The 12663-nt window shown below is 40.6% G+C and overlaps 1 protein-coding gene across 9 annotated transcripts in view; it reads left to right on the top strand.

The window, feature by feature from the left end:
- The window catches only part of PTPRD (protein tyrosine phosphatase receptor type D), a 2140771-nt gene that overhangs the window by 1739984 nt on the left and 388124 nt on the right, over positions 1–12663 (top strand). For all 9 annotated transcript variants that reach the window (XM_043546218.1, XM_043546214.1, XM_043546216.1 and 6 more), the window contains one exon: positions 6228–6395. In XM_043546218.1, the coding sequence (XP_043402153.1) occupies positions 6311–6395 (85 nt within the window). In that variant the 5' untranslated portion in view covers positions 6228–6310. The remainder of the gene's footprint in view (positions 1–6227; positions 6396–12663) is intronic.

Genomic DNA, 12663 nt, shown 5'->3' with positions numbered 1-12663 from the left:
TCTATTATCTTGTTTCTATTGAAGTCATTGGGAATTTTGTCATTGACTTCAATTGAAGAGTAGGACCCTCACTTTATAGACTGTGCTGAAGATATGTTTTTCATTGATATTACAAAACTTAAGAATTGATATTGTATATTCCAGTTAGGCCACACTAGAATGAGAAAAAGAAAATCCTCTGCACCATCACCTCCAAGCGTTTTTGCATGTCACCCTCTAGGCATGATATGACCTCCGATAGCCCATCTGCAAGACTCCTGCTTTACCTACATTTAAGTCCTTTTTTAAAAACCCACTTTTGCTGTGCTGAATACAGTGAATAGTGAATACAGTGGTATTAAAAAAAAATCTGTCTTTGTTGCTCCTTTTCCCATAACGTCTAGCTACGCTTTTGTTTTTCTCCTTCCTGTAATCTCCTCAGGGTAGGGACTGTCTCTTCTTGAATCGCTAGAAAGCATGTAGCGCACTGTTGGTGCTCACAAATAGACTACAATGAAGAAGTTGAAATTCAATTGGCTGAATCTGTTCTAAGAGCTGTATTACAATATTTAAGAAAATTGGGTATCACCTGATAACCAAAATGCTCTTGTGATGCTTACTGCTCCATGCTTCTGTGCCATGTGATTAGGAGTATCACCTGCTTCATGCTGACTGAGGAGAACTCTGTTGTGGTAGTACCCTGTGGGGATTCAGGATACCTCCCCCTTCATCACAGTTCTGGCTGATTGATATCGCTTGTCAAGGAACTTCCATCTTCTGTTCTCTTAGCTCACTCCACAAACATGCCCACTTATTCTGGACACACTACATTGGACCCTCGCTAGAAAGCGCGTCTATATAACCCAAATTTGGATATAACGCGGTCGCGGCCATGGATCGCAAATTTAAGTACTGTACAGTACGATTTTTTTGAGTATAGACGTGACAAATCGACCGCTAGCGTGCTCCTGTGGACTCTAGTACTCCACCGGAACAAGGAGCACAAGCGCAGTCGACGGGAGAGCGTCAGCTATTCACGCAGCTGAAATTGCATATCTTCAACCCCATGCAGTAGTGTAGACAATCCCTAAGACGATTGCTGTAGGCCTAGAACACCATACAAATGTAATGTAGTAAAAATTTACAGGTACAGTATTTATCTTTAGAAAGATGTCAGAAATGTTGGGAAAAAGGAAGGCTTACTTGGTGCAGGAGAAATTGGAAGCTATCGAATGACTTAGAAATGGCAAAACCCAGGCAATGATTAGCTGCGATATTGGCATTAACGAGTCCACCTTTCGTGGATGGCTAAAGAATGCTGACAAGCTCAGAACTTACATGTATAACCTGGATGAAAAGCATGGCCTTCAAAGAAAACGAGCCCGTTTAGCGAATGATGCCGATCTTGATTCTGCGGTGTACACGTGGTTTGAGCAAGAACAGCAGAAAGGCATTCCGATCTCTGGTCCGCTTATAGCCATGCAAGCGGAAAAATTCGTCCGGGAACTTAATGGCGAATTCAGCAATTTTAAGGCGAGTTCAGTTTGGCTATGGCGATTTCAGAAAAGACACAGAATCTCTCAGATTGCAGTTTCAGGAGAAAAACGCTCTGCTGACACCGACACCGCGCAATCATACCCTGCGAAGCTGAGGGAAATTTTACAGGCAGAGAGTTACTCGGAGGAACAGGTTTACAATGCAGACGAAACAGGAATTTATTATAAAATGTTGCCCGATAAAACCCTGACTGTCAGAACAGATGAACGTAAGAAAGAAGGATATAAACAGGCAAAAGATCACCTTACTTTATTGTTTTGTGTGAATGCAACAGGAAAGCTTAAATTAAAACCATTGTGCATTGGAAAGTCTCGCATGCCTCAGCGCTTTCATAACGTAAATGTAAATTGCCTGCTGTTTTCATACAAGAACTCCAAAAATTCCTGGATGACCAGAGAGATTTTTAAACAATCGTTCTTCACCAAATGTGTTCCTTCGGTGTGAAAGCATTTGCGGGCAAAACGCTTAGAAGAAAAGGCCATTCTTTTGCTAGACAACTGTCCAGCGCATCCTCCGACCAAAAGACTCAGAATCCGTGATGGTAAAATACGGGTTGAATCCTTACCTAAAAAAAATCCAGCTGCTTGATCAAGCACTATCGACAGAACTTGGTACGACAAATGATAGAAAGCGAGTTGTCTGTCACCGATTTTCTGAAGAAGTTGACTATAAAAGACTTCTTTTACATTGGCGGCGATTCCTGGAATTTATTACGCGCTGAAATGATAAACCGCTGTTGGATAGTGGGACTGAGAGAGTCGTTTGGCCACCTGCTCCTGGAAGAAAATAAAGAAAGCAGATCACAGTCTGACGAGGAATTCAACTTTGAGGGATTTACAGAGGAGGAAGTTGGAAGAACAGGCATGGAGTGAATGCAGGACCTGTGCCAGCAACTGTCCGAGCTTGGGGTAACTGTTCTGCCACAAAATATCGTCCTGGATAAGAGGTGACGATGAAGCAGAAGAATTTTGTCCCGTTGCTGAAAGTCTAACAGATGACCGAATTCTTCAGGCAGTATGACCAAACAACATTCCAGAAGCTGAAGAATTGGCCTTTGCCGTGGAAGAAGAAGAGGAAGATGAAGTGGACGTCGTTCCAACGTCAGCTGCGACCGTAGCTGGCTTAGAGACTGCTTTGAGATGCAAGACGTTGAGCCTATAAAAATTATGCAGCTACATAGTCTTTTGCAGTTTGCAAAGCGGCAGCGGCACAGCAGCAAGAAGCAAGAGCAACTCACTGACTTTTTAAAGAAAAACTAGGCTAGTTTATTGTAATGTCTACTTTAAATCTCTAATAAAGCAACACTTTTTTTCTTGTTTATTGTTTCTTTCAAGTAGGAGTTTATTTGCTAAGGTTTTCTATACTTTATGGATGTGACATTTACTGTATACAGTAATTTCATTTTAACGTGGTCGCCGCTATGACATGATACTTGGCATGGATCCCAAATCCCGTGTTCTAGCGAGGGTCTGGTGTACTTGTTTCCACCCTCTACTCTTCTCAGTTCATCTCACATACTAAGGAAAATTGACTGGAATAGTTATGTGGAATAGCTTTCCATGTGGACACTCCATTCTGGAATACAAGTCACTTTATTCTGGAATAATTAGTGCGCTTCCAAAGTGAAGTAATTATTCTGGCATAAAATTCCGTTTTTTATTCTGTAGTACAGTATCCACAGAGGGAGCTAGTCTAGAATAGCTATCACAGAATAGCTTATCCTGGTCAATTTTCCTGTCTAGACAAGCCCCAAGACCCAACATAGAAGTTTGGGACAGGTTGAGAGGAGACGGTCACATAGTGAATCTGGTACCTTGCAGCTGGGAATTGTAATGAAATTGTTTTGCACGGGGCCAAAGGTTGGCTAGAACAAGATATACAACTTGGTTACAAATAAACCCTAAACCAGAGGAGGTGGGGGAGAAATATTGCTGTACCCTTTCTTCTCTCACCTCACAGCTGTTTCTGTATTTACTATCTATTATACCATGTTCCAAATGTTGCTTTCTCACAAAGCAAGTTGGCTCTTGCCTCAGTGTTCAGTTCCCAGGGAAACATGGTGGTGCTGGGAGAGTTATACTTTTTTTGTTGTAAGAGTAATATCACATTGGCTTAGTCTTTTACTAGTGGATGCTTGGAGGTGGCTTGGTTCATAGCTGGCATGAGTTTTGTAATATTAGTTTAGTCCTTATAAAGCTTTTCCATATTAGTTTACACAAACAAGCAAACAGAAACAACCATCAAAAAAAGGCCTTGCCACTTTATTCAGTACAGTTTGATACAATTGTCGATGAGGAGGTCCAGGGCTGAGGCTAAGCGTTGTTGTAGGTCAGAGCTTCGGCAGAGCTCTGTGGAGAAGCTTGACAGCACTTGACTGTCTCATGGCTTGTTTCTCTCCAGTGTTAGCCCGTCATCCACATGACTTCACTAACAATATTTTTTAAAGAAACCACCGACAACAACAACAACACCACCACCACCACCAACAACAACAACAAAAAACACCACCACCACCACCCTCTGCCTGCCTTCTCCAAACACTTGTATTTTCACAGCCTAAAATGCCAAAACCCTGCTGTAGAAGCATAAGCAACGTAAGAGAAGAAATAGAAATTCAAGGTTCACCTGCAGAACATATTAGTATGTTTATCGGGTTAGTTAAGGCCGTGACACACTGAAGGTGCAGAGAGAAGGAGCAGCAAGGGTTTCAGATTGTGTGGTGGGAGCGATAATGAATGTCACCTGGAGCAGAGACAGAACGTTTGGCACTATTGGTATATGTGTTTAGAATGAATGGGATGGTGTGTCTTTAATAACTGCAAAACACCTCATCTTCTCTTCTGAGTCAGCTTGCTTGCCATATTTTGTGTGTTTTCCTTTCTCTTACAGGCTTCCTGTAGATTCTGGGAAAAAAAGGCATTTAAAAGCCTTATTTCACTTTTCAACTGGGAGGTCGGGGAAAAATACTTTTCAGCGTCACATTGGAAAACAGTTTAGCAAAATAGTCTTGTGCAGGTCATATTCTTTCTCTTTCCCTGAGCCCTCACCTTTTTTTTTTTTTAAATTACTAACAAACCCCCACTCCCTACCCCCCCAAGGCATATTTTATGGCTCAGACATGAACCTTAGCGGCCATTATATTTCCACTGTGCTTGTTTGCAGATGTCAACTTGAAGATTTGCGTGGTACAAAGATTGCGTCACCCCTTCAGTCTAGTAAAAGCAAAAACAAAATCACCTCTTCTCTGAAAATGCATTTCATACATCTCCATCTTTGTGATAGCACTGAAGTCATTATGTAGCAGTTGGCCCTGATACGCTTGCACAGACACAAATTGAGTCCGACAGGACTGATGTCTCATGGACTTTGCTGTCATTTGAAATGCTGGCACGAAGATGGTAGCGATGAAAGCGGGGAGCTGGTGCCTTCAGCACTTTGCCTATGAAAATTTCTTAGATTCATATCTCTTGATAGTGGTAGCTGATTCGAGAGGTAGTTTTACAGAAGAGATTGATAACAGCAATAGATTCCTAACATCTGGTCATCTCTTTTTTTCTTCCTTGAATAGATTCTTTCAGCATTGCACTGTAGTATAAAATAGGCTCTTCATGCTACCCACAAGTCTGTAAGATCCATCAAGTGGAATAATTAATATAATTCCCCCCCTTCCCTTTTGGTTTTTATCTTCACTGCACGGAAGCTACTCATGCAGGGTAATGAAAAAGATAGTATCTGTTTTTCTTATTGTGCTTGAGCTAAGTTTCAGACCTGCCAAAGTTATATCTTACAACTCTTTCAAAAAGTGCAATTAAATTGCAGTGTTATTTTAGTGACACAGTCATGCTATTTTGGGATATCTCTAATATTTCCTCTCAGAGGGAAGCATTTCTATGTTCTGCAATTTCTAATATTGCTTGGGTGGAGTGGATTTACCAAAGAATAAAATGCATTTCTTCTTAAAGGCAGATGCTTAAACTGTATTGTTGATTAGTTCTTATATAACATGTTAAATTACACTGACTGAACTGAATATGGGCTCTTTATTCATGAGTTCTGTATTGCATAATTTAAATATACAGGAAAATCAGAGAGGAAATGTAACCTTTTAGACATGTGGGACCAAAACTGAATATGAGTTTTGAAGTGTTAATATGGGGGATCCAATAGGCTAGCATTGCAAAGCCAGCATTAGGAATAGTCTGAGAAGCAGATTTAGCCCTGTCATTCCTACCTGATGCCTGGAAAGCAGCTTCCAGTATGTCATTTGTTAGTGGACTTTTATCCTGGACGTTGAATCCATTCTTAAACCCTTCCTTACAGCATCAGTATGCCTCATTCTGGTGATGTATTAAACAAATAGTTCATTAGAAATGACAACTCATTCTCATGGTGTATTACTCAAAATGCAGTGCTGAGCCGGCAAAACAAGATCCAACACATGGGATCGGTTGATCTGAACATGGGAGAAGAAAAAATGTACTGGGGACAGGATGCTCTGTGGCTCCAGCATTCTGGGTTCAGTACTAGAAACATCTGCAGCACCTCGCTACCTTCCGTGTACTACAGTCTCCTGAAGATTCTTTGTATTTTTAAACTGTTTTGCCTCTAACAGTAAATATTGGGAAAAACAAAAACAACCGCCTAACCATATTTTGCTCTCTCTCTCTCTTTTTCTCTCCACCACTCCACAGGCTCTGAAAATACTTCATCAGAAATTTCAGACCGGACAGACTCATAGTGGCTTCTGAGCCAGTGAGACTGAGGCTGCCAAAGCATGCTGGTGCCAAGCTGTCGGATGATGCACGTAGCCAGGCCAGTGGTGGTGCTCCTGTGCTTTCTGCTTTCTGCTGATGCTGAAAGTAAGCTTTACTTTTCAATGGTCTTGAGGTTTTAGCCATAATGAACAGTTTTGTTTTCAGCTAATAGTTGCTGAGGGCCTCTGAATAAGTCTCCTTTTCAGTAAATCTTAAAACTCTGTGAGATTCTCTGGCTCACAGCCAGTATTTGAACAGGTTTGTTTTTGTGACTCCCTTACCATTTTTCCTCTTAATGCCTCTTTTCTTAGTCATCTAACAGTTTCTACTCTTTTTCTTTTCCTTTCTTTTTGCCAGTTAGTTGGTAGAGATAATACTAGTGAAATTATGTAGGCAAAATGAAGCCTAACCTTGTTTACCAAATGGCAAAGATCAGTTAGTTCCATTAGGAACTTGTTTACTTCCTTGGATATTTCTTTTTAAGTTTAGTAAAATAAACAATAGACTGTTGAGTCCAATTAAAATTCCAGGCGCTTTGTAGCTGTCACAGCAGCTGTTCTAATGTATTATTTCCGACAGCTGTCGTGCAGTACAGTATTCAAACAAATCAAGCAGAACTGACAACTTTGGTCTGAGTGGGTAGTATAGGTACCTAGGTTCTGTGTATTGGACTCATTTTATGATACTGCAAGGTTTTGGTCAATTAGCTTACCAATTAATGAGAAGATAATATCTTCTTTTTAATTGGAAAATAATTAGGTCTACCTTGTTTACATGTGTTGTTTTTCCCAGCTGTCCTGTGGCTTTTTGCAGAAATGTTATACCAACAAGAAAAGCCACTTGCCTGGACCTGTTGACAGGCTGGTTTACTACAAGCTGTTCAGTTCACTTGGTACAGCAGCCCTTTTCTCTTGGATTTTCTTAGGACTATTAAAACATCAGCATTCATGAACTCTCCACCCCTTCCCCCCCCCCCGATTTCTGATCTCCCTTACAACTATGAAAACACAAAGAGGCAACTGTGTTGAGATAGTCAGAGTTACAAGAGAGTAAAAGTGGTGTGAGATCAAAATCGGACACTATTTTAGTGAGAATACATTCAGTTCTTGTTAAGGCTGTTACTAAACTCATTGTGGACTCCAAGTGCACTGAATTACATTGAGACAGCAGCTCTTAAAACATGGAAATAGAAAAAAATTATTAAGGCTCTGTTTTCTAAATATAGCTCCATGAAATTGAAATACATGAAAAAACAAGCATGCACAAAACATACATGTTTGTAGAGTACTGACAGTTGAGATTACAGTATTTGGGTCGTTTCCAGACTGTTAATGACCAGCTGGGATAGTTGTGTCTAAGGTGAAGCCAAGGACATTTTAAGACTTTAGCCAGCAAATAATTAACTGGGAAGTAGCTCAAGCACTAGACATTTCTGCTGTTTTAAAGCACCACCTATTTTAAAAGACAAAATCTATGCTTAGTGAACAGCAGATTTGGGAATCTGGCATTGCTTTTCTGTGTAAGATGCCAGAGTACTGTACTTCTGGTGGAGCCGAAGTGAATTTTTGTGTGTGTTTATATTGCTTGTTCTTTACCAATCAGATAACAACAATTGGCAAAAGGACCGCTGCACTGTTCTTCTCTTTTATAAAGCTTATGAGAGAAGGGAATATACTCCATTGAGGACTAATGTAGGATTTACTTTTCAGATAGGCTGTACTATAAAAGCACTTTAATAAGGATCTTAATAGTGCTTTGAGATTAGTTTTTCAAAATTATTGTGTTCCTCTCACATTTCTTTAATGATTAAAACAAAATGTGGCAGTAGGCTCTTAGGCATTGTTGTGGCAGGAGGTTGCTTTGTTAATAAGTATCTTTTATTAGCATGCAGCATCAGCATGCAGATTAAGGTTGTGCTTTAGGATTAGGATGAACTTTTGTAGCAGTTATTGTTGATTAATCTAGGCTAGACACTAAGGAATGGTCGTGATGGGTAGAAAAGTGATGCAAAAATAAAGATTATTCACCTGTAACCAGAATTATTGCAGATGGTTTCTGCAGAGGTCAGGCACATCCCAAGAGTGGAAATCTGCAGAGGCCCTTTAAAGAAGATGCTTATCGTGTGTTTAGTTTCTTTGATTTTTGCACACTGACTTATACCATATTGTTGTGTCGTTGCTCATTAATATTTTACTGTGATGGTATTGGATAGCAAATGTGTCCTGATTGCTTTCAACGTAAGAAAAAAATTCCATCATGTTTCCACAATTCCTTAAAAAATAATCCACAAATCAGCCATAGGCCAGCTGAGTTCTATGACAGAGAAACTGACAGTTGATCCGCTACCCTTTCTGGAAGGTGTCCCTGTAGTTAACGGGCATTACCAGACAGAATTTCAGGGAACCAGGGAAGCCAGCCAAAGAGGGATAAATGAAGTTAACCACATCTTGGAGGGGTCGATAGCCTTAACATATCATCTACTATTATTATGCACTAAACTATTTATTGCTCATTATTGTTGTTTGCCACTAGAAGACAGAGAAAAAATTTGTATGTTTAGATCTATATTTAAAAGATTTAAAAACAGGAAAAATATATTTTTAATATCAGAAGGCTATAGGACATGTAGCTAAAATATCAGTATCAAACTAGAAATGGAATCATTACATCATTGAGAATTTGCTTCTCTAAGGGAAACTGAAATTCCTGAAACTAAACCCAACCATATGTATACTAGCCATGATTGTATCTTGGAGGGTCTGAGATGACATTCAAGAGTAATGAGTGGTTGGATAATTGTATTAAACAAAATAATATTTTTGGTACATGTGTTTTAAACATTTCCCTTTATGATCAATAGGGGTAAAACTGAATTGGGAAGTATAGCTTATGTTTTTTTATGGGGGAAATGCAGTTTCTAACCTGACCAATTTAAAATATTTAGTTTAGTTAACTAACAACATTCTAAAACCTTGCATGTTTCTTTAGCTTAATTTTCCTTTACTACTTTTGCTTTTAAATAAAATATTTACTTTTACTCCAAAGTGGAGTTGTGATACACTGAAAGGGAAATATGCTATGACTAATGAATGTAGAAAGTGGATAGATTTTTAGCAGTAGTGGGTGATCCTAAAAATGATCAGTTCATATATTCAAGCTTTTATGAGAAGAGACTTTGATCTGAGGTACCCTCTGCTGCCTGATTCCATTCTGGCTATAGATATAAGGTCTGATCCTGCCAAGTGGTGAGTGCCCACATTTCCCAGTGACTTCAATGAAAACTGAGTGTGCTTGGTACTTCATGGGATTGTCCCCACAGTGAGACCAACTCTTTGCTACTTAATTGCTTCCTCTTCTCAGGCCTGCTGGAGCAAGACCATGCAGACACAAGGGGGATAAAGGAGGGGAATTCAAAAAGTTAATGTAACATTTTGGTCATCTGAATATGTGGGTTCAAGTTTTGGCTGCAGGTTTAAGTCAGTTTTAATTTGATCTGAACGGCCCGTTAGTAAATGTTACTGAATTAATGAATGTTAGCTAGATGCTCTTAGAGGTGTGTGTCTTGTTTTTAGTGAGCTTTGACTGTCTAATCTGAAGAAAAAATCCCTGTATATGTGACTCTATAAATGTTGTTCCCCTTCCACTTAGTCCCTCTCCCTATACAGTTAAGACTGAGATTTTTCAGTTTCAAGCAGTTAATGTGCACAGACTTTAAAAGTGTGTGTGTGATTATATACATACAAACCAATGCAAGTACTATTCACGCACATTTTATTTAAATTCTTTTTAAACTACGAACAATAAAATATACATTCTTATTCTGAATGAAGGAATTTGGCTCCACTTAGTCCTGTAGTTAACATTACTAAATACACTGTCAGTTTAGGTGGGTGAGGTAATATCTTTCATTGGACTAACTTCTGTTGGTGAGAGAGACAAGATTTCGAGCTCTACAGACCTCTTCTTCAGGTCTGGGAAAGGTACTCTGAGCATCACATCTAAATTCAAGGTGAAACAGATTGTTTATCATAAGTAGTTAGCGCATATTCTAAGAAACCATTCAAGTTAGAAACAACGAGGAGTCTTTGTGGCACCTTAGTGACTAACAAATTTATTGGGCATAAGCTTTCATGGGATATAACCCACTTCATCAGATGCATGGAGTGGAAAATACAGTAAGCAGTATAAATATCACAACACATGAAAAGATGGGAGTTGCCTTACCAAGTGGGGAAGAGGGGGGGTCAGTGCTAATGAGGCCAATTCAGTTAGGGTGGATGTGGCCCATTCCCAACAGTTGACAAGAAGGGGTGATATCAACAGAGGGAAAATTCCTTTTTGTAGTGCTAACGAGGCCAATTCAATCAAAGTGGATGTGGCCCATTCCCAACAGTTGACAAGAAGGTGTGAGTATCAACAGAATTATCATACAAAATTATTTTTTGTAGTGACCCAGCCCCTCTGTCTTTATTCAAGCCTAATTTGATGGTGTCAAGTTTGCAAATTAATTCCAGTTCTGCAGTTTTTCGCTAAAGTCTTTTTCTGAAGTTTTTTTGTTGAAGAATTGCGACTTTTAAGTCTGTTATTGAGTGTCCAGGGAGATTGACGTGCTCTCCTACTGGTATTTAAATGTTACAATTCTTGATGTCTGATTTGTGTCCATTTATTTTTTTGTGTAGAGACTGTCCGGGTTGGCTAGTGTACATGGCAGAGGGGCATTGTGGCACATGATGGCATATATCACATTGGTAGATGTGCAGGTGAACGAGCCCTTGATGGTGTGGCTGATGTGGTTGGGTCCTATGAAGGTGTTCCTTGAATAGATATGAGGACAAAGTTGGCAACAGGGTTTGTTGCAGGGATTGGTTCCTGGGTTAGTGTTTCTGTTGTGTAGTTGATGGTGAGTATTTGCTTCAGGTTGGGGGGGCTGTCTGTAAGCAAGGACTGGCCTGTCTCCCAAGGTCTGTGAGAGTGAGGGATCATCCTTCCGGATAGGTTGTAGATCCTGGATGATGCGCTGGAGAGGTTTTAGTTGGGGGCTGAAGGTGATGGCTAGTGGCGTTCTGTTACTTTCTTTGTTGAGCCTGTCCTGTAGTAGGTGACTTCTGGGTACCCTTCTGGCTCTGTCAATCTGTTTCCTCACTTCCCCAGGTGGGTATTGTAGTTTTAAGAACGCCTGATAGAGAGCCTGTAGGTGTTTGTCTGTGTCTGAGGGATTGGAGCAAATGCAGTTGTATCAGAGGGCTTGGTTGTAGACAATGGATCATGTGATGTGGTCTGGATAAAAGCTGGAGGAATGTAGGTATAGCGGTCAGTAAGTTTCTGGTATAGGGTGGTGTTTATGTGACCATCACTTATTTGTACTGTAATGTCCAGGAAGTGAATCTCTTGTGTGGAGTGGTCCAAGATGAGGTTGATGGTGGGGTGGAAATTGTTGAAATCCAGGTGGAATTCCTCAAGGGCTTCTTTTCCATGGGTCCAGATGATGATGTCACCAGTGTAGCGCAAGTAGAGTAGGGGCGCTAGGGGCTGAGAGCTGAGGAAGCGTCGTTCTAAGTCAGCCATAAAAATGTTGGCATACTGTGTGGCCATGCGGGTACCCATAGCAGTGCCGCTGACTTGAAGGTATAAATCGTTCCCAAATCTGAAATGATGGGTGAGGACAAAGTCACAAAGCTCAGCCACCAGGTTTGCCATGACATTATCGGGGATATTGTTCCTGATGGCTTGTAGTCCATCTTTTTGTGGAATGTAGGTGTAGAGAGCTTCTACATCCATAGTGGCTAAGATGGTGTTTTCTGGAAGATCACCAATAGAGTGTAGTTTCCTCAGGAAGTCAGTGGTGTTTCAAAGATAGCAGGGAGTGCTGGTAGCGTAGGGCCTGAGGAGAGAGTCTACATAGCCAGACAAACCTGCTGTCAGGGTGCCAATGCCTGAGAAGATGGGGCGTCCAGGATTCCCAGGTTCATGGATCTTGGGTAGCAGATAGAATACCCCTGGTCGGGGCTCTAGGAGTGTGTCTGTGTAGATTTGTTCCAGTGCTTCTTCAGGGAGTTTCTTGAGCAGATGGTGCAGTTTCTTTTGGTACTTCTCAGTGGGATCAGAGGGTAATGGCCTGTAGACTATGATGTCAGAGAGTTGCCTAGCAGCCTCTCGTTCATACTCCAACCTATTCATGATGACTACAGCACCTCGTTTATCAGCCTTTTTTATTATAAAATCAGAGTTGTTTCTGAGGCTGTGGATGGCTTTGGGTTCTGCATGGCTGAGGTTATGGGGCAAGTGATGCTGCTTTTCCACAATTTCAGCTCATGCACATGGGCAGAAGCACTCTATGTAGAAGTCCAGTCTGTTGTTTCGACCATCCGGAGGA

This window comes from Chelonia mydas, chromosome 5 (genome assembly GCF_015237465.2).
Source record: "Chelonia mydas isolate rCheMyd1 chromosome 5, rCheMyd1.pri.v2, whole genome shotgun sequence".
Classification (NCBI taxonomy): domain Eukaryota; kingdom Metazoa; phylum Chordata; order Testudines; family Cheloniidae; genus Chelonia; species Chelonia mydas.
Note: the sequence above shows the minus strand (reverse complement) of the source record. Positions and strands in the feature narration are given on the sequence as shown.